At 34.2% G+C, this 23,570-nt stretch overlaps 2 protein-coding genes across 3 annotated transcripts in view; both read right to left on the bottom strand.

The window, feature by feature from the left end:
• Glipr1 (GLI pathogenesis related 1) overlaps window positions 1-23,570 on the bottom strand; it is a 74,712-nt gene that overhangs the window by 37,262 nt on the left and 13,880 nt on the right. Inside the window, exon 1 of one of the 2 annotated variants that reach the window (XM_010639567.3) lies at window positions 2,191-2,882. The exons of the other annotated variant lie outside the window; for it this stretch is intronic. The gene's annotated coding sequence lies outside the window, so the exon portion shown is untranslated. Of the gene's footprint in view, window positions 1-2,190; window positions 2,883-23,570 lie in introns of those variants that run through there. 2 annotated transcript variants of the gene reach the window in all.
• The window catches only part of Glipr1l2 (GLIPR1 like 2), a gene marked incomplete at its 3' end in the record, with an annotated part of 34,045 nt that continues 14,061 nt past the window's right edge, over window positions 3,587-23,570 (bottom strand). Inside the window, 5 exon segments of the mRNA XM_010639561.3 lie at window positions 3,587-3,927; window positions 4,011-4,037; window positions 10,677-10,762; window positions 21,039-21,142; window positions 22,405-22,650. Of these exon segments, the coding sequence (XP_010637863.1) occupies window positions 3,587-3,927; window positions 4,011-4,037; window positions 10,677-10,762; window positions 21,039-21,142; window positions 22,405-22,650 (804 nt within the window).

Genomic DNA, 23,570 nt, shown 5'->3' with positions numbered 1-23,570 from the left:
ACAGGAAACAAGGGGTGGAAGTGAGTGGCCTAATTACCATCACTCCTACTGATCCTCTGGGTGTTTAGTGCAGTGCAGCTCTGTAGTTCTGTTTCCTTAAACTGGTATGATTGCCTGTTGATATAATAAGGGTCTCTTTAAACTGTACACACACACACACACACACACACACACACACACACACACACACACACTGTACTGGTTGTGCTATGTGGGGCAGATGAGCCACCAATGCTGCACTGTTACAATTCATGTGTGACAGGTTAGTATGGTTCTCTATCGATGAGTCTATTGAGTATACTTAATGAGGGGAACATCATAAGTACTCAGATTTTAAATATTTTTAGATATTCTGTTTCATACTGTTCAGAATCACTTTGTCCCTCACTGACGTGGTATTTTCAGTATTTTAGTGGGAATGCAATTTTGACAGTTACTTTTTCCAGACAAACAATGGATGGAAAGGAGAAGGTATCATTCAGTGACTCCCACTTCACCTCAGCAGATAAACAAAGTTTCCCAGCAACATTATGTTGAATGATAAAGAAGAATTTCATGGTTCTGCTGAATGAATGTGGTTTCTACTTCTTTTAGAGTCAACAAACCTTGTCTAGTAAGTTCCCCCCAACTGCTATGTGTTGTTGCTTGTGAACATTTTGCACTTATGCCTGTTTTCCCCCAGTCTCCCTTTGTGTAGTAACTATTACCTCTGTGTAGGAACTTTTACCACTCAGCTCTATAGCTCATTGCTGTGAAAGTTTGAGGTCCCACAGAAAACCCAGCAACCTTCCTCTTTATCTAGTTTTGAGAAATAAAATACTTAACTCTTGACCCTTTAAATGGAAGCCTAATGATAGCATTGGCTCACTAACATTGTATCAGTATTTATTAAAACACATTTTAAAGCATTATCTAAGCCAAGGGCCTGAAAAAAATCACCATGGTGTCAGAGTATCACCTGTGTCCCTTTAATTATCTCAGAATTCTCCCCACAGAGCTTTGTCCATTTTAGATGTGGAGTACTTGTGGTCATTTCCAGTTGCTGTCACTCTGTACAAGTGCTCTACTGACCATGTACATAGACTGATGAGTAGACAAGGCAAAGACATTTGAGATCATTAAATGGTCTTTTCTTGTGTAAAGGACATAAAAGTATTAGGCTACAGACAAATCAGTAATACTGTCCAGAATCCCAGGTTTACAAACATAGTAGTACTAAACCTCACTAGCAGATGTACAGTCGCAAAACTGAAAGTATGATGAAGGACTAGAATCATATCTCTCTTCTAGCCCCAGTCATATCCTGCACACAGTCTAATAAAGAGACTTACTATCGATTATTTCACGAGGGCCAAAGAAATCTCGATAGTCTTAGTGTTTTATTGTGCATAGTGAAATATGCAGTACTTTAAGGCAAGAACCAAATGGTCAGAAATTAAGAGGACACATTGCTCTTTAACTATGTGGTAATATGAAGGATATCCACAAATTAAAGTTTCAGTGCCATTTTTCATGTTATTTCGAATAATGAAAATTTTAATGAAAATAACTATATGTAAGAATGTATTGTCCCTTGAATTAGTTCCAAAAACTCAATTCAACCTAAAGAAAAAGGAAAATTTACTGAATAGTAAATAAATTTATTGAATAATATTCTGGAAAACAAAACAAAACAGTTCCTGTGAATGGTTCTAAAACTAGGCCGTAGGGACAATGACTTTCATTGCTTTTGTCTTTGTATTTATTCTCTCATGTAGTCTGCTAAATAGCCTCAGAGCTTTCTTTGCATAATACGATAGTCACCAAGGAGTACCTGCTTGAACGTTTATCTATATTCCTGAACTAAACACTGTAACTTAGCTCAGCTGTGGACAGTGGAGCATCCCAGAAGTGTAATTACAGAATCACAGTAAAAGAATACTGCACATAGGGCAGCCACGTGAGTATGGAAAAGAGAAGGGAGGAGAATGGCGAAGAGGACAGGAGAACGATGTTCAGAAAAGCGAGTCTTAGGAAAAGTAACGCTACACTCAAAGCATATGTAATTTATACGTCTTCAGGATGGAAATAAGTCTACAGCAAAATGTTCAAATGTGGCACTACTGACAGTGTGAACCAGATAATTCTCTGTTGTAGGGAAATGCCCTGTGCACCGCAGGATGTTTAGCAGCATCGCTGGTCTCTACTTACTAGATAGGAGAAATACCTTCCTGTTCATCACAGTCAAAAATGTTTCCAGCTTTTGCCAGATGACCTGAGGATGGGGGAGAACTGCTGTCAGTTAAGGAACTGACCAATGGCAATCATATTTCATCAAATTGCCTGAAAAATATATTGAAGGTTAGATGTAGAGGATTATAATTGAAATATATACAGATACACAATTATATGTGGGAATTCACATAGTATCATAAAGAATTTAGAGTTGTAAATGTATCAAAGTATTCAGAAATTAATTTGTTGTTAGTCCAAGGTTAAACCATTTCAGAACATCAAGTCAGGTTTCTAATTTTTAAAACGGAGGAAATAATAGCTTCATAGCACAGAGTATTAAGTAATCATGTGAAGTGGTTTGGGATCTATGAAGTGGAACACAACTATACGATAGAAACTCAAATACAAGAGGAAAGTCATTTCTTTTGGGAGGTATAATTATAATCTTGTCTCATTTTAGAGTAGGGTTTTGATACAATATTGATACAACTAAAAATAACAGAGTTAATAAGTAGCGAGCTTAGGTCATTTCATGTGTTTTGCTGTGCTAATGCTTTCATTCATTTCCTAGTATTAACAGTGATAGTTAACTTATTTTATAAAATTATTGCCTTTATTAAACATCCTGAATAACTACAAATAATTTTAAAAATATATTTTATTTTATCATATAAAATTGGAAGCAGCCAAACTGCTCAATCAAAACTCATTAAAATTTTTACATTTATTATTCCTTGGTGACAAAATTATAGCAAGTCTTTCATGAAATACTGAACATAGAGTAGAAATAATAAATTTATTTGCTAACAGGATACATTATCTTCTAAAAGAATATACATTATCTTCTAACAGGATATACTGTTCGAAAACACATATTCCAAAGACAAATAAAACACTATCACATGGAGAGTATCAGCATCACCAAAAACAAGTCTGATGATAATAATAAAAACAAATCAACCAGTATTCATAAAATGCTTGTTCTGAACTTGAAATGACCCTAAGCACCCTATATAGATAATCTTATTTAATAGTTGGGAAACTTATTAACTCATGTAAAAATATATAAAGCACAGAGGTAGAAAAAATTTAGAAGATAGAAATTTTTTCCTTTATTAGGATACCACAGTAAGATAGGATGATCAAATATTTTTTTAGTGTTCCTATTATCATATCTTTATCTTTGTACTAAGAATGTCTTAATATTTTCTATTTAATACATTTTTTGTTTGTTTTTCAAATTTAAACCTGTTGAATAAATGTAAGAAAAAATAAATATTGCAATAGTGGTTTGTATATTTTTTCTTTTTTGTTTTTGCCTCTTGTGTATTATACTTTTGTTTTATGATGATGACACATCTTCTTCTTCTTCCTCCTCTTCCTCTTCCTCCTCCTCTTCTTCTTCCTCTTCCTTTTCACTTTCCTCTCCCTTTTCTTCTTCCTCTTTCTTTTTCTGTTCCCCTTTCATTTCCTTTTCTTTCTTTATTTCCAATTTCTCTTCTTTCTTTTCCTTTTCTTTTTCTGCTTCAGATTCTTCAGGGGTAAATGCTGCCTGTTTTTCCAATAAGACTCTTGGAAAATGAGGCTGTACTATCAAAACAATCATGATACACAGCAGAAAACATATTATTCTCAGTAATAAAACAAACATGCACAGAGGATCGCACACAGTTGGCCGGGGTACTTCCCAACGTGGATACCAGAATTGGTAATCTGTAAATAAAGAAGCAATTGAAAGCTAGATTTCACATAAAAGTAGTTAAATTGTTCAAGAAATAAAGGAAAAGGATACATACATATGGCTTGGTCACGATCTGCATTACCTAGAAAGAAAAAAAGTCTATAAAGAATTACAGAAAATTTCTTATTTCTGTATAATAAAGCATTTCTCCAATATTAGTGTCACCATTCTCCTAGTTTTTAATGCATCATGCTATCATTTTTGATGTCCCTCCTCCAACTAGTAGCCAATCATAAACTGCAATACATCCTTTTTTTAGTAAAAGCTAGCCTGGCATGAAGAAGAGTATGGAAATACAGGAGTGGGGTCATATGGATTCTGGTACCAATTCTGTGTCTACATCATTATGTCAGCTTATGTAAGTTACTTCACCTATGCCTGCTAAAGATTGTTTCAGTTCTAACTACGTAGGAGTTTGCATGTCCGGCTTTCATCTCATTCTCTCCCTAGATTGTTCCAAATTAATCTTACAAATTAACTCATTTTCCTCTTATTTTCAGAGGCTTTCCATTGCTTCTTATTCCTGAGCTTGATCTTCAGTGTTCTTAGCTACCTAGCTCAATGAGATCATACCTTTCAGGAAATAAATTGCCTTTCATTTGCTCATTCTGGGTCAGACAACCATTCCTAAATTCCACTAGTAAAGAGTGGAAGCATAAATCAGTTTGTACAAATAGAAAACCCAGTCTCCACCTGGGCTTTGCGTCAAAATGATATTGCCCAAAAGGGAAAATTTAGAATTTATCCTTCAGGCACTCTGGAAATGAAATGACCTTCCAGTGGATCTTTGAGGTTATTTTAGCATTTTGTGCTTTGTCTTACTTCACATGCTATGTAACAATTTCTATAGCTTCTTGGCCTTTTGGCTAAGATCAAGTATAATAATTTCTATATTTTAGAAGCTTTTTAAAAGGAATTTTTTACGGTGGTTTGACTTTTTCTGTGTATGAATATCTGTTGATTCTTTAGTATAAGCAATAATATTTCCTCTTTGCAACTTCACTTCTCATCATTTTCATTGATTACACACTTTTATTAGTGCATTCATTATTTAAATACACTTAAATTTATCTATATCTCTGTTTCATCAAGCTGTTTTTATCAGCTTTTAGATAGTATCTTTGTCTCTAGTTATAAATGATAAAGAAATAAGTATTTGCATCTCTTCCTCTCAACTTTTATTAATGGTGTATATATATTTTTTTATTTATTTATTTATTTTTTTTTTGTGTGTGTGTGTGTGTGTGTGTGTGTTACTGGGGATCAAACTCAGGATCTTGTGCTCGCAAGGCATGTGGTGGCACCAGTGAGCTAAATCCCTGGCCCTCAGTGCAGTTTTACAATTCATCATTTTAGTAAAGGTGGTCTTCTAAAGTTCATTGAGAAAATGCCTATGAGAAATACATACCACAAATTCTGCATGCACTCAAACAGTTGCCTATTTGCTTATAAGTGACTAATAGGTTTGGCTGGATATAAATTGTTGCTTGACAGTTCTTGTACTAGGATGAATAGGTATCACTCTACTGTTTCTTAGCATTGACTGTTATAAGTGAGAATTTGAAATAAAACTGATTTTTTTTCCCTCTATGTGGGATTGGTACCACACCAGTTTATACTTGATTTTATATTGTAGAACTGAAGACAGAAATGGCAGTTCTGTGAATTTTTCCTTTGTATAGCTTTGGGTTAAGAGTTTGCCAGTGATTAGAACACAAATGAGATTTGGGAGTGGAAACCATAATTCTCCAGAGTGACCGTAAGCAGACAAAGATTTAGGTGAATATAAAACTCACAGTGGCTTTGCTGCCACTTCTCTGCCTTTTGGTGGCAAACTTCCTGACCTTGGTTCCCCAAGTGTTTATAGCATTCATATAAAACTGTATTTCTTATATTACTTTATTGCCAGAACACTCTGAGTGGCAGATTTCCTAATTCAATTGAGACTGTTGAGCTCTCCTAATAACTGGTTTTATATCTTTGCTTACATGCTTAAAGGGTTCCTTCTCTTTTACTGAAGTTCACTAACTTACAAAGCTATGTCTACTATGTGAGCTATTTTTATCACTTTTCCCTAGCATGTAGCATATACTTTCGATGTTTACATTTCATTGTTTACATTATTAGGTTCTATGGTCAGGATTCCAGGTTTAATTTGTGTTTATTGCCTCAGGGTCTCAATGGGCTGAAATCAATGTGTTGACTGAACTGTGGTCTCACCTAAAGGCTTGACTGGAAACGATTCTGTTTCCAATCTTACAGCTGCTGTTGGAACAATCCACTTCTTTGAAGCTATAGGACTAAGAACTTCAATTCTTGCTCACCCCTGGCTGGAGATCATCTTTAGTTCTAATGGTGATCTGCAGTTTTCTGCCTCTCTCCATAGCCAGTTCACAATATGACTGCTTGCTTCTTCCCAGTCAGCAGAAGGAGAATTTGCTAGCAATATTAGGTCCTATGTGGCATAATCGGAGGAATGCCATCTCATCACCTTTGCCAACTAATCTAATCTAGGACTGACATCACATAATTTTTGTTGTATTCTAGTGGTGAGAACTAAGTCACAGATCCCGCCACATTCAAGGAGAGGGGATTACACAGTGGAATGGATACTAAAAGTTGGAGGTTATAAGTGGTCACCTTCAGGTCTGATTCCCCTATTACTCTACTTATTTATTTTTCATTTTATTACTATATATTTGCAGTACATAATGATTACATTCATTGTGTGGGGTTGGTACATGTACAAACATGTCTTAATTCTTTTTAATTCCTCTTCTCACTCCATTTCCTATCCCTCCCTCCAGTTTTTCACATTCCAGGTATCTGCAGGTATTCCAGGTATTATGTGTGTGGCGGGGGGGAGCTGGATCATTGTCCAGGTTAACTGAAAAAAATTCCTGGTTCATTGGCAATTTTCTTTATGCCCCAAATTTTGTGCATCAGGTGTACGTTAATAATGATTTCTCCCTATAGATAAAAAACCAGCAGTTACAATGATGTCAAATCAAAATAGAGATTTGTTTGCTCAATTTCTTACAGAAAACATGCCATTTTTAAGGTGATTTCTCATTCTGCCCGTGTACTGGATTACGGGGAATGCTGTAAAAATTATGAGAAACTAGATGTCTTAAAACTATAAAAATTTATTCTTCCACAGTTCTGGATGGTAAAAGTCTGAAATAAAGCTGTTAGCTGGGTCATGAACCTTCAAATCTTCTAGAGAATATGCTTTTTGGTCTCTTCCAGGCAATTCTTGGCATTCTTTGGCTTATAGTGTTATCACTCCACTCTCTGACTCTATCTTCACAGTCTTTTTTCCTCTGAGTGCATGTTTATGGTCAATATGGATGTCAATTGGGGATTCAGAACTCACTGCAATCTAGGATCACCTCATCTTAACTACTAATAGTACTAATTACTTACTAGTTACTGGATTATATTTCTAAATAAAATAACATTTTTAAATCCTTGGTAATTTAATTTTTGGAGAGGGATATTTTTCAATCCATTGCAAACTACCTCTTCTACATCTCATTTGTGGAAAACAGCTTGGGAGTTCTTCATTCTAGCCTATGCCTTCTGTTCATTTGTCTCAGAAAAGGAATTGTTAGGTTTGTCTCTCAGAGTTTGCCACCTATTTTGAAAATGTGCTCTATGGGCTTTGAGATTTTCAGCAACAGATAAATCCTCTGAATTTGACTGCCTTTGTATTTATTTGGTAGGATACAAATGACTCCTGATTTCAGTGAAGATGTAGTTTACATTTATTTTTATTATCTTTGTCACTTCTAAGTGCTTACAAAGAGAAATGGGTAGAACCAAATTTACTATTTAAAAACTAATCTTCCAATTCTGGTTCTAGATAAGATGTAATGAACACACTGTAACTTTTCTCTTTCAGTAAATAAAACTAAGTCCTAGTTATAATGGATAGGCAGATGTTTAAGAACGATGGAGAGTAAATATCTGTGGGAAGATTGAGAATTTCCCCACTGAAGATTGAGAAAGAAGACCAGAATTCAAAGTATGGTGAATTCACTGTTTTTCCCCACTGTAGTATCTCCCAGCCTAAAGTCAGTACGGCCTAGAATTTAACTGGAGCTTTATGGTATAGACAGAGATATCTAGGCCAGCACTCTGGTTCTAACTCAAGGGGTGCGAAATGGAATTTGTAATAAATGGAACTCAGTACTTTGATGGTGAAAACAAAACAAAACAAACAGTTGTTCACAGAAAGTAGAGTAGAAATTCTGGCTTGAACTTAAAGATGTCAAGTACCTTCTAAGAAAAGACCATCAACATTCTCAGAATTTAAATAAGGATTTTTTTTTTTTGTACCAGGGATTGAACTCAGGACTTTGAACTTGCCAGGCAGGTGCTATGCTGCTCAGCTATATCCCCAGCCCTTAATCCTTTAGGATATAAACCATAAAATCCCCAACTCAAATGAGAAAAAGCAAGTAATAACCATGATGAGATAAAATAGATATTGCAATTATTTGATAAAGACTTTGAAATAAAAGTTAAAATGGAAAGATTTGGCCAAGAAACAGAAAATATAGAAAAGAATAAAAAGGAAATTTTTGAACAGAAAAATACAATAAAAACATTAAAGGGCTGGGGATTTAGCTCAGTGGTGCTACTGCCTGCCTCACAAGCACAAGGTCCTGAGTTGGATCCCCAGTACCCCTCCCAAAAAAAATTAAAGAATGAACAAAAAACAAAACCTAAAAGTAGTCAATAGCAAATTAAAGATGACAGAGGAAAGAATCTTTGAACTGGAAGATAGATCAACAGATATGATCCAATCATGTGGGGAGGATCATGGTGGTCATGGCAGGGGGATTAACAGAAAAAACCAAGTGTGCCTCAGGAAGTATATGTAACAACATTGAAAGCTCTAGCATTTACGGCATACAAAGTCTGATAAAGTTGAATGAATGTGATGATGAAAAAATTATGTGAAGAAATAATGGCTGAAACATTCCAAGTTTGGTAAAAGATATAAACCTACAGATGCAAGAAGCTGAGCATATATCCTATAAAATAAGTCCAAAGAATTCCACACTCAGAAACATCATAGTCAAACTGCTGAAAATTAAATACAAAATAAAGACATAAAATGAGTTGGAGGAAAATAATATCCCCTAGTAAGACAAAGAATTAAATGACTATGGATTTATTTCTCAACAGAAACCACAAAGGCTACAAAGAAATGGTACAATATTTTTGCAGAAAAGAATTTTATATCCAGCAAAAACAGCTTTCATGAATGAAAAAGAAACAGACAATTTTTCAAATGAAGCAACTCAAAGGAAATTCATAGCTAGAAGACCTGCTGCAAAAAAAACTGCTAAAATATTTTCTTCATATAAAAGGTAAATGATACCAAGAAGAAAGCTTGAGATATCAGGAACGAAGGAAAAGCCAGAGAGATAAATATAATATCTGTGTAAATACAATTGGCTCCTTTTTTCTCTTAAATGTACTTGAAAGTTGAAAACATAAATATATCGATGGCTTTTTCAATGTATTTAGGTAAAATATGTAAGATGAATTTGTGATATCTGCAGACTCTGAGATTTATAGAGGGGGAAATTTTTTACATTCCAATTCAAGTGGTCCACTATTAATTCTAAATAGTGTGAAAAATTAAGCATGTATTATCCCTAGAGCAACTACTAAAATTACACAGAAATATATCAAAATCATAATAGATAAATTAAATAGAATATGAAAAAAATATTCAAATAATCTAAATGAAGACATAAAAAGGGAAATAATTGGAAAAAAGAGAAAGCAAATTAAAAAATGGTAGACCTATCTCAAAATATATTGATCACTTTAGTAACTGTAGGTGTTCTAAACACACCAATAAAACAAGCATTACCAGATTGCACTAAAACATAACTACATATTGTTTATAATAAATTTACTTGAAACATAATGTAAGTTGTTTAAAAATAAGTAGAAGTGAAATGAAAGCTGATGCAGTGGTATTAACATGGAGAAAATAAACTTCAATGGAAAAAATTACAGGGATTTAAAAAGGACTTGGATTATCTGTTAGTAAAATGGTCAATTCACCAGGAAAGCATAATAATTCAAATTGTGTGTTCATGGTACAGAATTTGAATTGACATGAAGGAAAACTGAAAGAACTGAGAAGAGAAAGAGAACAGTTTACCATTATAGTGACTTCAATATGTAGAATAACTGATGTTGTTATGTTTGCAAATACTACAAGAAAAATTTAATCAAACATTTGATTTATGTTTTGTTCTCTGAATATTTGAGAGATTTTATGGTTTTTTTGGAGGGGGCAAGGAGAAAGCTATTTAGTGTATGTCACTTTACATCTTTTCTTTTAAAAATATTTTGGAATTTCCTTTTAATGCAGTCATTGTCAAGCTGGCTATTTCTTCAGGAATTAGTTATGTAGCTTTTTCAAGATTTAGCCATTAGTCTTCATTCTTTATTTCTGACATTCTGGGGTGTCTTTAGGGGAAGGACTAAGGTCAAGGGATAGCAGAAAAGGCTCTGCAGTTTTAGAAAAATCTAGGTGGTAGTGTTTCAATCCTTCTTTGATAAAACAATAATAGCATTAGAGTCAGAGGAAGAATATTAACACCACAATAAAAAGCTATCACCACAATGACTTCACTTTTCTTTTTTTTCTATGCTTTATGGATTTTTTTTCCTTTTTAAGTTTTCTTACTGCAAAGAAGATCTGTGCATCTGTCACGTGCGCCACATTGAGTACAAAATACTCCTGCACGATAAGGCCTTCTAGTCAAAGCTCCTCTATAAAAAAACAGAAAATAGGAAAAGACTGAATTTGTATATTTTACTTAAAAATATAGTTACCAATTTTAACTAGTATTGTTTTTTTAATTAAGAAAATGTGCTCAAGGAAGTTACACAAAGATGTAATCTTCCCTTTTTTCCCCAAACCAGCAAATTGTCTCTTCCTTTTTTTTTTTTTTTTTTTTTTTTTTTTTTTGTTCTGTTTTTTTGAGACAGGGTCTCACTATGTAGAGACTGACCTGGAACTCACTATGTAGTATGGTTTGTTTGTTTGTGTGTTTGTTTTTTTGGTACCGGGGATTGAACTTGGGTCCTTGTGTTTGCAAGGCAGGCCACCGAACCGCTGAGCTAAATCCCCGGCCCTTGGAACTCACTATATAGCCCAGGCTGGTCTTGAACTCACAGCAATCCTCCTGCCTCAGCCTCCTGAGTGCTGGGATTACAGGAGTGCGCCATCATGCCCAGCAATCTCTTCTGAAACCAACACTTATGTCACTGGAATAGAGTACTGTGATTTAAATATAAAGTAAACTCTAAAGTTTCTTTCATATTTTATAGCAAAATGTCGTGTAAAATTGATGATAGAGGGTTTATAATTAATTGCTTTCCAGTTAACACAAATGTAAAAAATGTTCTGTAAAAGTGATATATTAATTATTTAAGAATTTACAAAATCCTGAAATGCCTATTATCTTAATGGGTTAATCCTGGACCACTTTGGAATCTACATGAAAAAAATGCATAGATATGTACTCAAATGAATATAGATAGGATTTCATGAAGTTGATTCAATCCATAGACAGAGCTGAAGAGAAAAGTGAGAAATTATTGCATCAATTGCCTAGAGCAAACTAAGGAAAACAGGTCCCAAAGTAGATACAAATTGGGAAGTTTATATTAAAACTAGCACAGGATAGAGAAAATATGTAGGGAGAAGTTACTTGTGAGGGGGAGGAGTTATTCTGGTCATTCAAAGAGTATTGCTTATTTAACAATAAGGCAAGTGGAAGTTATAAAAATAAAAATTAAGTATATTCATTTCTAGTTAGCCATTATGTCTCAAAGAATGGTCAAATCTAAAAATTAAATATTCAAAAGTCTGAATATCATTTTTTCTTAACTTTTACCTATAACTTAGTTTATTTCTCCCACTCTCTTTATCATAGAAATAGATGTCTCCAACACAAAAGCAAAGTTTATCCTAAGACCTCAGAGATGGACAATATCTGCCCTAAAGCCACTCACTACAAGGTTGACTCTGAGGCCTGGAACATAGGTAAATCATCTGTGCTATATCTGAATAACCATAGCTTGGGAAAACTCTTGAAAGACAAAGAAATAAACAAATAAATATACACTATGCTAAAATATAATGAGTCTTACTTTTTCAAAATTTTAATTTTATAATCATTATTTAAGTAGCTAGATGTGCCAGGCTAAGGTTCTTCTATGCCAATCTTCCTCTATTTCTGAATATCTAAGAAGTTGAACCTAAATGAACTTGTTGGATTCCACAATACAACTCCTAATTGCAACTTGAATTATTAGGAGAGATCAGGAAATAAATTACATTAGATGAAAGAGCTAATTTTCTTGATATATAAAGCATTTATATTAATTAAAAATATCCAATACCTTAGAGTAAAATAGTGACTGCATAGAAACAGGCCTCAGAAAATGAGATTTAAATTTTCTGAACTGCACAAAAAGATACCTGCAGGTCTCCAGCTGGCTTTGGCCAACTCCACTCTTCCTCTTCCCACTTGTAGTTCTACAGTAATTGTGGAATATGCTGAAAAGGCAGTGTCTTGATAAACAAGAACTGCTGAAAATAGCCCAGATTACATCTTTATCCTACTTAGAATAGGATGTTTTCTAATCCTCCAGTTCAGTGAGTCCACAAGTACTGATGGCATAAAACCAGGGAAGAGTGCTTTTCGGGTTTCTCGGCTGAGGTGTGACAGGAAGCTTTTGCAGCTGAGACTCCATCCTCCACAAGCAGCTTTCCTGAGATTGGGAAACCAACTCACTACACACTAACGGCTCCAGCTTCTGTTGCTCTTGCAGCCTATTGGTATCTTTGCTTAACTTGTATGACAGACAGTTCTGCCTCATTAGACTCATGTAAGTGGTACAGATCCTTTGTAGAGATGAAAGTGACAATGAAAAGTAGAGTGAACTGGTACTAGTAAACAACAGAGAGTTTGAGAATAGAAGCAAGCAATGTGGGAAACAGGCTCTGTCCTTTATACTGTAAAATAAATTTTATAATAGAAAAATGGTACAACCACGATTAATAGATATTTAGTAATACCTATCAAAATTCAAAATGCACATGTTCTTTGACCTAGTAATTCCATGACTATGAATTAAATATTATGGATATTTATTCATATGAGAATTACCTATCTATTGGGGGTAATTGCAGAAGCATTGTTTACAATAAAATAATAAAACAACTGAATGTCCATCAAAAGAACACTGTTTAAATAAATATTTGCAACTATTTCACACTGTGAAACCATTAAAAATAATTTGGAAACTCTTTGTGTATCCAAATGGAAAAACTTCTAGAATGTGTCTTAAATTTAAAAAAGAGCTCTCACAGGAGGTATAGTTTATCCCAGCTTGAATTAGAGAAATACACACAAAGATTGAATATACATATAAAATATACCTTTTAGGCTAAAATACTGGAGAGGATAACTGAAGACTGGGATAGGAAGGTTACTTCCTCCTTGGTACTGCTGAACTTTCTATCATGAATTTGTATCAATGTAAAGTAGCACAACCACCATGGAAATCAGTATGGAAATTCCTCACACACACTGAAAAACCCACTACAGATATAAATTCCACTTGACCCAGCTATCCTCCTTCTAGGTATCTTCCAAAAAGAGGTTAAAACATCATACTACAGTGATACAAGCATACCCATATTCATGCTAGGACAATTCTTAATAGTTAAATTGTGGAAATAGCCTGTATGTCTATTAACAGATGAATGGATAAAGCAAATGTGTTACGTACATACAATGAAATACTACTCTGCCATAAAGACAAACTTGAGGCATTGCTGGGTAAATAGAGGCAATACACAGCTTAAATATCACATAATTTCTCTTCTATGAGAAACCTGAAGTATAAATAAAGAGCAAAATAAAAGACAGATAATAGGAAGTAGGCAAATAGGTATTTTTTTTAAATGGTAAGTGATCAAGAAATGGAAGGAGAGGTGGGAGGGGAAGGGGGTAAAAAAGGAATTAAGATGTGTTATGTGCACTCACCAACTTCTCACAAGGAATGCAAACATTATGTACTGCAAACGTGTACTTAAAAAGGTATTATATATAGTTTTATTAAAATGATCCAAAATTACAATCCATTTTACACAATGAGAAAGAGGCCACCTTCTACAAGTTCCTAATGTCCACAAAAAATTGTAATTGGAGGGAAATATGTATTTTACATATATTCATATTCAGGAAGATTAAGGAATGTTGCCTATCTTTTTTTCCATTAAGTGTATTGGCACAATTTAGGTATATAATACAGTTACACTAATCATTGGGATCTTGTACCTTTACATAACGTATCTTATTTTTTCCCGATTTCCTGTTCTCTCTTTACCCGCTCCACCCTATTTAGACTTTGTTTTTTCTTTTCTCATATTTTTTGTTCCCTTCTTACCTTTCCCCTATTCCTGTAGAACTTTCCTAGTAACGTATCTTATTTTTTCCCGATTTCCTGTAATCTCTTTACCTGCTCCACCCTATTTAGACTTTTTTCTTTTCTCATATTTTTTGTTCCCTTCTTACCTTTCCCCTATTCCTGTAGAACTTTCCTTCCTATTACACAATATCAATTACATATTTTTATCCTTATTTATACTTTTATATTTTCACACCAGAGAAACTATTTGGTATTTACATATGTGTCCTATTAATTTCACTTAAAAGTATGGCCTCAATGTGTATCCTTTTTTGGAGAATGACCCATGTGCAGCCAAAAAGAATGTATATTCTGTCTTATGGGGTGGAACACTCTGTGGACGTCTATTAGGTCCTGTTCAAAAGCTTGGTTCAGTTGTTTCGTTGCTGACTTTTTGTCTAGATGATCTATTTGTGACAGTGAGGTATTGAGGTCCCCCACTACAATGTATTAGTACTTATTTGGTTTTTGTTGTATATCTTAATAACACAAATACTAACACACAACAGCCTTTATGCTGCCTAATAAAACAGTTGTAAAAGTTAATAGGTCAAAATAATGAAATGGAAAACTAACAAAAGAATGAAAAAAGATAAAAAAACTCCAAAGTCTATCACTTTGAGAGATTGATAAAATAGTGTAAATCTTCACAAGCCCCATTAAACAAGAAGAAATGAAAAATACTATTAAGAATTCTTTATATTTTCACTTCATGTAATTCTCTTCTGCCTCTTTCCAGCCAGAGCTTGCTGTTTCATTTCTCTCTCCATCCCTCATATGTTCTTGTAACATTCTAGCACTCTCAATTTATGCATGGTGTTCTTTAGCAAATTAGCAAAAAAACTGTAAAAACAAATAAGCTTTTACTCAATTCTATGTGTACCCTTTTTCCTTCTCTTCTTTGCCAAACATTTAATGTTTTAAAATTGTTTTCACACTTGAAGTCATGGCTCAAATCTAGTTCTTCACAAAACATTTTAAAATATGAACTAGATTAGAATATTATACTAAACTTTTGAATAGAGTATTACTTCATGCAATTGTTTTTATTTTTCATGTATTATAAGAACACACAGCTTTGTGAACTTTTTCAGATTTACAGTGTCTGATAATTTTGCATCTTTGAAATCTGAATACATACCGGAATCTATGGTGTCTCATTCAGACTGTGACTCATTTCCAACTGAGGACATTTATACCTGCAGTTTTCTCTTCTTGGAGACCTATCCTACATTTCACGATTCTCTCCTTTCCATTATTCATTTACACTTCCCACGTTTATTTCTCCACTTCATGTGTCAGAAACACAACATTTATACTCCACTCTTCCAAAAGTCTTCTCTGTCTACCAGCACCACCACTCATCTAGTTGCTTAGACTAAAGACATGGGTACCATCCTTGAGTTTTCTATTTCACTAAGCCCAAAAGTCAAATATATCAGCAGGTGTGATTAACTCCATCTTTAACTGTTATGAATCTGATCTTTATCATTTTCATGGTAAGGTAGGCAGAATTAGTGTCATAGTCAGAATCAGTGTTGTCAGTGGTAGAAGAGTGCTTTCGGCCATGTGTAGTCACTCTGGGGACTGCATTATTTTGTTGTATGGCTCTGTTACTCTAGGATGTCTGAATCCTTCACTAGATCTTCCGCATCCAGCCAGCAGATGAGGGAAGATATAATGTAAAGGATCACACAGAAAAAGTTTAAGATGAGATCTAGAAAATGGGCTACATGTTATAGGCCAGAGCTCAGTCAGGTGACTTTATACAGGAAGGTTGAGAAATATAGTCCAGCTATCAGCTCATAAAGTGGATCTTATGGTACCATCCATCAGACTCTATTTCCTTAGCTATCACATATGGATTTCTATATTAGATACTTTTGTGTGTTATAATTTATTCCTTTTAAGGGTTCAGACATAGATTTGAGTCATTTTCCTTAATCTTAGATCGCTTACCTTCTCTATTGGTCTCTTTTTCCTCTAATAAATATGTTCTACATAATAAAGCCGACTTGTTCTAAACAGGCTAATTGCTTCTATAATTTCACATCTACTTTGACAAAAATGTTTAAAGTATAGTGTGTATGTGTATTTGATTTCTTTGCTTTGCTTTTTACCAACAGAGTAGTTTTTGAGGTAGATACCATGTAAAAAATCCAATTTTATCACTTAGTCAATGTTTTTCACACCTACTATGAAACTATATTTAATTAAAAGGACACTTCTGCAGGCAACTTCAGATGCAACATGTGTAAAAATAAAAGTTCTTTTTCTTCTACCCAATATCTTTTCCTGTCTCAGTTAATAAAATAACCTACCAGGGGAGCTTAAATTTTCCAGTTTATCTTTTACTGTGCCCTCAGCAATATCCAAATTTAAGGGTAATCTAATTAATATTGTCTTATTTTACATACAAATGTGTCATTGTCTGATAATTGGAAAATACTAGCAAATGATTGTATGTAACTAGTGCTTTTTCTCTGATAATTATAAACTATCTGTGATGGTTCATTGATTGTGTGAACTTTAGAAGTTGAGTTAAGAGAAATTTAAATTGGCTCAGTAATTCCATGCCCGAGGGCATGGAGGACCCACTGTAGGTGGCTCCTTGCCTGGATGGTATAAAGGGGAAATGAGGAAAGACAGATCTGCTTCTGTTCCTTTGGAAGAGCTTTAGTCTTCACCTTCCAGAGCAGACTCTTCTTCTGGCAGATCCTTCAACCTGTGGTGTAGACTTTTCAGCCTTCCATTGCAGACCTATCGGCCTCCTGTCTGACTCCACAGGACATTGCAGTGAGCTCTAGACCTTCAAGTAAATCCTTGCATCTCCACTGCACAGACCTTCTGCACTCTTTCTCATCCAACTCTGTGTGGCCACTGTAAGCCAATCTTATAAATTCATATATATTTGTATATTTTGTTTTATATTGGTTTCTCTAGCAAATACTGATATGCCAGCCTATCTTTACAGATTAATTTTTTAAAAAAATTATTTTCTTTCATTTATTCTCTGTTCTCTAGGAACACAAATGATATCTATGATACCCAATTCTAGTTATTTTATCACACATATATTGATTTCTATTCTGCATTTTTGTGTTCTGAGAGGATTTTTAAGGTTGTCTTTGACTCATATTTTCTGTATGGACAAATCTGTTTTATTTCTTCATTCTATATTTGTTTCTTGTAGGTACATTAGCAAAGTGTTATAAACTGGGTCATTTAAAACAACAGAAATTCATTCCCTTGTGGTTCTGGAGGTCTAAAGTCCAAAGTCAGGTTCTTGGCAGGACTGTGCTCCCTCCAGAGGTTCTAAGAGAGAATCTATACTTTGACTTTTCCTGCTTCTAGTGGCCTTTCGAGTTCCTTGGTCTGTAGATACATCACTCCAATCTCTTCCTTCTTGGTCACATAACCTCCTCCTCTTCAGGGTGTGTGGGGCTGATTCTCCCTTTCTCTTACAAGAATACATGTCATTGCATTTAGCGCTCACCTGCATAGTCCAGAATAAACCCCTTATCTCAAGATCCTTATCATAATTATGTCTTTCCCAAAGCACGTATATAAAGTAACATAAATTTTGAGAATTGGGATGTGGACATATCTTTTTGGTGGGAGCACTATTCAGCTTACTACACATTGCTAATTTTCCATTTATTTATCTTATTTTCATTTTTTACTTAGTATTTCTAATGCTATAGAAGATTTATTTTTCTGCTGTTTTAAAGAGAGATAGCTGTGATTTCATGTTTTGGGTACATAATGAAATAAAAATTGGACTGAGTTGACTGATATATGTTCAAATCTATAACCCTCGCAGATACACTTGCTCATATTTGTATCAAAAGAAAAATGGTGGATAGAAATTTCAAGACAAAAAGCCCATGGAACAGGAAAGTAGAAAGAATAATCCCAACACTTTATCATTATAGCCATGGCAAACCCCGTATTCACCACGGTTATTAAGGTCACCAATCCCTTCACCTTATTAAAGGTTACCTTCCATTTTCCCATCTTTCAGGGACTACTGATGCAGTTAACACCTTAAATTTCTTATGCTCTTCCCTTAACTTCCAAGAACCTTACCAGAATGTTTTTAGTATTGTCCTATCTTGTTAACGTCTCTTTATTTCCCTCTTTTAGCACCTGAGGTTGAAATATTGTAGCACTCTAGGAACTAGTTTTTAAGTCTATTTATTCAGTATTTCACAAAGTAGCCTCATTCAACACTGTTACACATGTCTGTATCAAGGCCTTTATACTAGCAGTTTTCTCTACTTAGAAACCACTGCAGACCTTCACAGGGCTATCTCCATATTATTCACATACACATCCTACATTTATTTATTTATTGTTTAACCTAATATGGCCAAACATAAATAATAACTCCTGATCTTCCCTGACTGAGTTATTGGCATTAATATTTGCTTAGTTTTTCAAACTAAAGCCCTTGAAAACAGAAAGAAGGAAAAAACACCACAGTATATCAGTCTATCCTTAAAGTGAAATCCATCAGCTGGTATTATTGGCTCTACCTACACAATATATCCAGAAACTGAGCTTTTCTCACAACACAGTGTCATAGGCAGAATTCTAAGGTGGGCCACAATGTCCAACTGTCACTACATGCTTTTAGGACAGTGAATATGATAGCTTTTACTTCTGCAATTATGTTATGTGGCATAGATGACCTTAAGATATTGAGATTATCCAGGTAGCCTTAACACAATCAGTTGAGTGTTTGAAAGCACAGTTTTCTTTGGCTCATCACAGAAGAAAAAGATATTTGAAGCATGAAAATACTGACACACTTTGCTGACTTGATGAAGGGGAATATTTGTGAAAGAATACAGAGAGCCTATAGAAGATGAGAACAATGGCTGGCTGACAGCCATTGAAAAAGGGGAAACTAAGCCCTCTAACCACATGGAAACAAATTCTTTGAGTAGTTTGAATAAGCTTGGAAAAAGATTTCCCCACAGCCCCCAATTAAGAGTTCAGGTGACACAGTGATTTTGGCTTTTGAGTCACTAAGTAGAGAATTCAGCCACACTATGCTTGGATTTATGACTTACAGGACTGTGATGATAAGTGAGTGTTATTTTAAATTATCACATAGTGGTAACTGAATATGCAGTAGTAGAAAACCAATCCAAGTGCTAAAACCCTAATCCAAGGTATCACAGTCGGTAGCCTGTATATAGAAACAGCCTGCAAATTTTACTTCCTCTTTGTATCCTTATTTTCTACATTCCATCCCCTGTAGAACACCCATAGAACGCCCATGGTTCTTAAATCATTCTTTTTGAACTATAAATGAGATTACATTGCTCCCCAATGACTTTGTCACTACTTAGAATCCCAAATTCTTTAACATGGAATATGTTAAACCGTCACCTAACTTCACCTCAACTCCTACCTCTAATCACAGCTATCCATTTATCAAACATGCTACACACTTACAACTTCAGAGATTTTATGCATACACTTACAGCTGGAATACTCATTAGTCATCTTATCATTTAGCTTGCAGCTTAAATGTCACCTCCATCTTTAACAATCCTATCTCTCTTCTACTTTAATCATTCCTTACTTGATAATTCAACTTTATTTTATAGTGTATTTTATTATTCAGTTAAACTTTTATGTGTTCATTCATTAACCAGTGTTTTTCTCTTTAACAAGACTATAAACTAAATGTAGTCAGTTTTTCATCAGGAAAGGGCTTTTTGAGTCTAGTTCATTTATATATCCCACAGCTTTTGTTGTTTTTCACTCTGGGAGAATATAATCAGCAATCAATGTTTTCTTCTTTTTCTTTTTGGCTTACTCCTACAGCATTTTATTTGGCAGAGACTCTTTCTTGGTCCTAGTAGGTACTCAATTTTTAGTTTTTAAAGGTGCTCATTAGAATATTTTTTCATTTATTTGGAAGTTATACTGTTACTTATACTATCAGATTGTAAGAAAGCCTGGGACTTTCCAACAGAGCTCTCCAGAGATAGATGCTCTTTTGGGAGATAGTTATTTACTATCAGAGGCAGGTATTCAGTTATAGGATAAACAGTTATGTGATGAGTAAATGGAAAGAACTGACGACTTTTGAAGCGCTCTTCCATATCTAAGACGTTATGACTCTACATGCATGAAAGTAGGCCCCATCACCAATGTCATTTCCACGAGGAGCCTGCTAAATGTTCATGTTTCAACATGCCTGCTTTTGTTTTATTTTGAATTTTATTATAAGCATGGGAATAAACTAGTTTTGAAAATATTTTAAATTTTATACTAATTAGGTTAGATATTATGAAATAATACTAAAGGTAAGATTCTTCTATGAGGTATCACCTGGCTAGCTTATAAGTAAAGTCAATATGCCTAAGTTATGACTTATTTCATTATGGAATTAAAAATATTTCATCTTTAACAAATACCTTATATTCAATTCTTTTATAGTTCATAAAGACATTTAGAAGAATATACTAGAACCTAGGGGAACTTAAGCTTCAATTATTCTCAGTTTAGTTTTATATTCTTTTATTAATTTAAAGCAACTCACCCTGGTGCATAATTGCATATAAAAATTGCAGCATTTTGAATAGTTCCAGCTGTTGAACATGCAGTCACAGCACAACCAACTTTGTAAGAGCTGTCCCAAACGAGCTAAAATAGTTGTTAAAAAATATATAATTTAATTCTAAACATTACTATCTCATTTTATGAATAATAATACATTCCATTCATACTTAATTTTTGGTTCTGATACAAATACTTACTGAACTCAATAATGTCTGTAATGTCAAGGGTATAGGTATGAGAAGCAAAGATCTCTGGCCTCTGTGTTTTATAAGATTATTATTATTATTATTATTATTATTATTATTATTTATTTATTTATTTTTTTTGGTACTGGGGATCGAACTCAGGTCCTTGGGCTTGTGAGGCAGGCGCCAGAACCTCTGAGCTAAATCCCCGGCCCTATCAGATGATTTTTAAACAGTGTGTTATGTGAAATAATAAAGGAGTATACAGATAATAAATAAAAAGTGGTTCAGTATTCATGGAATATAAGGTATAAGCATGGATTATTGGACATAGGAAGAGAAATAATGCTATAAATTTTTGCTTAAAACTTTTTATCAGTCAGGAATACAGTACTATGAATACTGGTTGGTGCAAAAAATCAAGTTTTTACTTTTGTTTACTGTCAATAATTTGTAAATAATTATTTACTATATTCTTATTTCCCCTTCCAGTGTGCACTATTTTTAGAAAAGTGTCTTTCATCTTTGGGTACACTATATATTATGGCTTTACCTAGATGTCTCCTCAAAGCCTCCTGTGGTCATAGGCAGGGCTTTTCGGAGGTGGCTGGATCCAGGATGTGTGAATTAAGAGTGCCCCACCTTGGATGTGGGAGGAACTAACCAATAGGTTTACAGTCTGGTTAGAGTAGTATAAAAGGCTGCTCCTGTTATTTTGCTGCTGTTGCTGCTGCTACTTCTGCTGCTGCCCTTGCTTGCTGCTTTTACTGCCTCCTGCCTTCCATGCCATAAACTGTTGTTTCTCCTCTGCCATTCCTCTCTTCCATGCTGTACTCCCTTGGGGCCAGCCATCTATGGACTGACACCTCTATAAATTTTAAGCCAAATAAACCTTTCCACCTTTAACTTTGGGTGTTGGGTATTTCTTGTCTCAGCAATAAGAAAAGTAACTAAGACACTATATTTAAAGGAATGTTTTGATGTTATGGTTTACATAAGAGAAGGAATTATGGATATTTTGAAGATAGGGGACTGATTCGAATTTTGATTTCATGAGAATAATTTTACCACTGGAGTTTGTTTATAAATATGAAATATAAAACTAGGAAGCAAAGCAATTAAGAAGTCTATGGAATTAATAAAAACATTAAAATTATATACCTGAATATAATGAGAGCAGTCTTCAGAGCAACTGTCATTTTCAAAAGTATACTTTTTCCTTTCTTCATACCAACTTCTGATAACAATACTAGCATTAAATTCATTTTGAGGGCCAACCCACATATTTTCACCAATAATAGCGAATGTAGGATGGGCCATTCGTACTTCTTCCAAATGAGTATTACGTTCAAGCACACATTTCTTTCCCTATGCTCGTGCAGTTCGTGATAGAGCTACATCCCAAGTCTGGAAAACAAAAACAAAAACACAAACACACACACAACAAGCAGAGACAATAATAGTAATTAAGCTTTTCTTATATTGTAAGTTATTTTCTTAAGAGTTCTGTCATTTAAGGAAAACAACTCTAACATTGTACTTACGAATCTTGTTTGTGGAATTTCTATAGTGGAAAACTTATTTGAGATAATCACAAGGGAAATGCCCCATGGTTCTCCTTCTATTGACTTATTTTGAATACAGTTCATGCAAAAAGTTCCTATTTTTATAATGCAAAAGTTCCTACCTTTAGTTTTTTTCAAATGAACTCTCTAACAATTTTCACAAGTATTCTACACAGTGTGCAGAATTACCAATCATGTACAGTTAGAAATAGGGATATATTTTGAAAAAGGTATCAAGCAGTTTTGCCATTGTGTGAACATTCTGGAGTGTACTTACACAAACCTGAATGTTATACATCTAGGCTATATGGAATATACCATCATATGTGTGTCACACTGGCTATATTTCTGTGTCACATAGGTTGTAACTAAAACATGAAGAGGGTAAGTAGATTACTTAATGTCTCAGAGTAAATTATGAAACCTGGATTTAAATGTAAGAAATCTAATTCTTAATTCTAAGTTTTTAAGCATTTTAATTCATTGCTCCTCATGACTGTGTACAAATAAATTTTGATAGTTCCAGGTTTCTTTATGTAATCATGAATAAAATTAGAGTTGTGAGTAAGGAAGAAGGGAGAAGTTTAGAGGAGCCATTTTGGGAAAGCTGAAATTTCCCAAAGAGGCCCCTGATTTATAAATTATCCTTAGTAAAACTATGCCAGCAGGAAAGCAACCAGACCAAACCGGTAGAGCATAGAGTCACCAGGAGTTTAAGGGGGCAGGGGCTCAATACACCAAGAAATTCTCATGGGAGAGGTA

The sequence above is a fragment of the Fukomys damarensis genome, unplaced genomic scaffold (assembly GCF_012274545.1).
Source record: "Fukomys damarensis isolate Sample0158 unplaced genomic scaffold, DMR_v1.0_HiC HiC_scaffold_15, whole genome shotgun sequence".
Taxonomy (NCBI): domain Eukaryota; kingdom Metazoa; phylum Chordata; class Mammalia; order Rodentia; family Bathyergidae; genus Fukomys; species Fukomys damarensis.
Note: the sequence above shows the minus strand (reverse complement) of the source record. Positions and strands in the feature narration are given on the sequence as shown.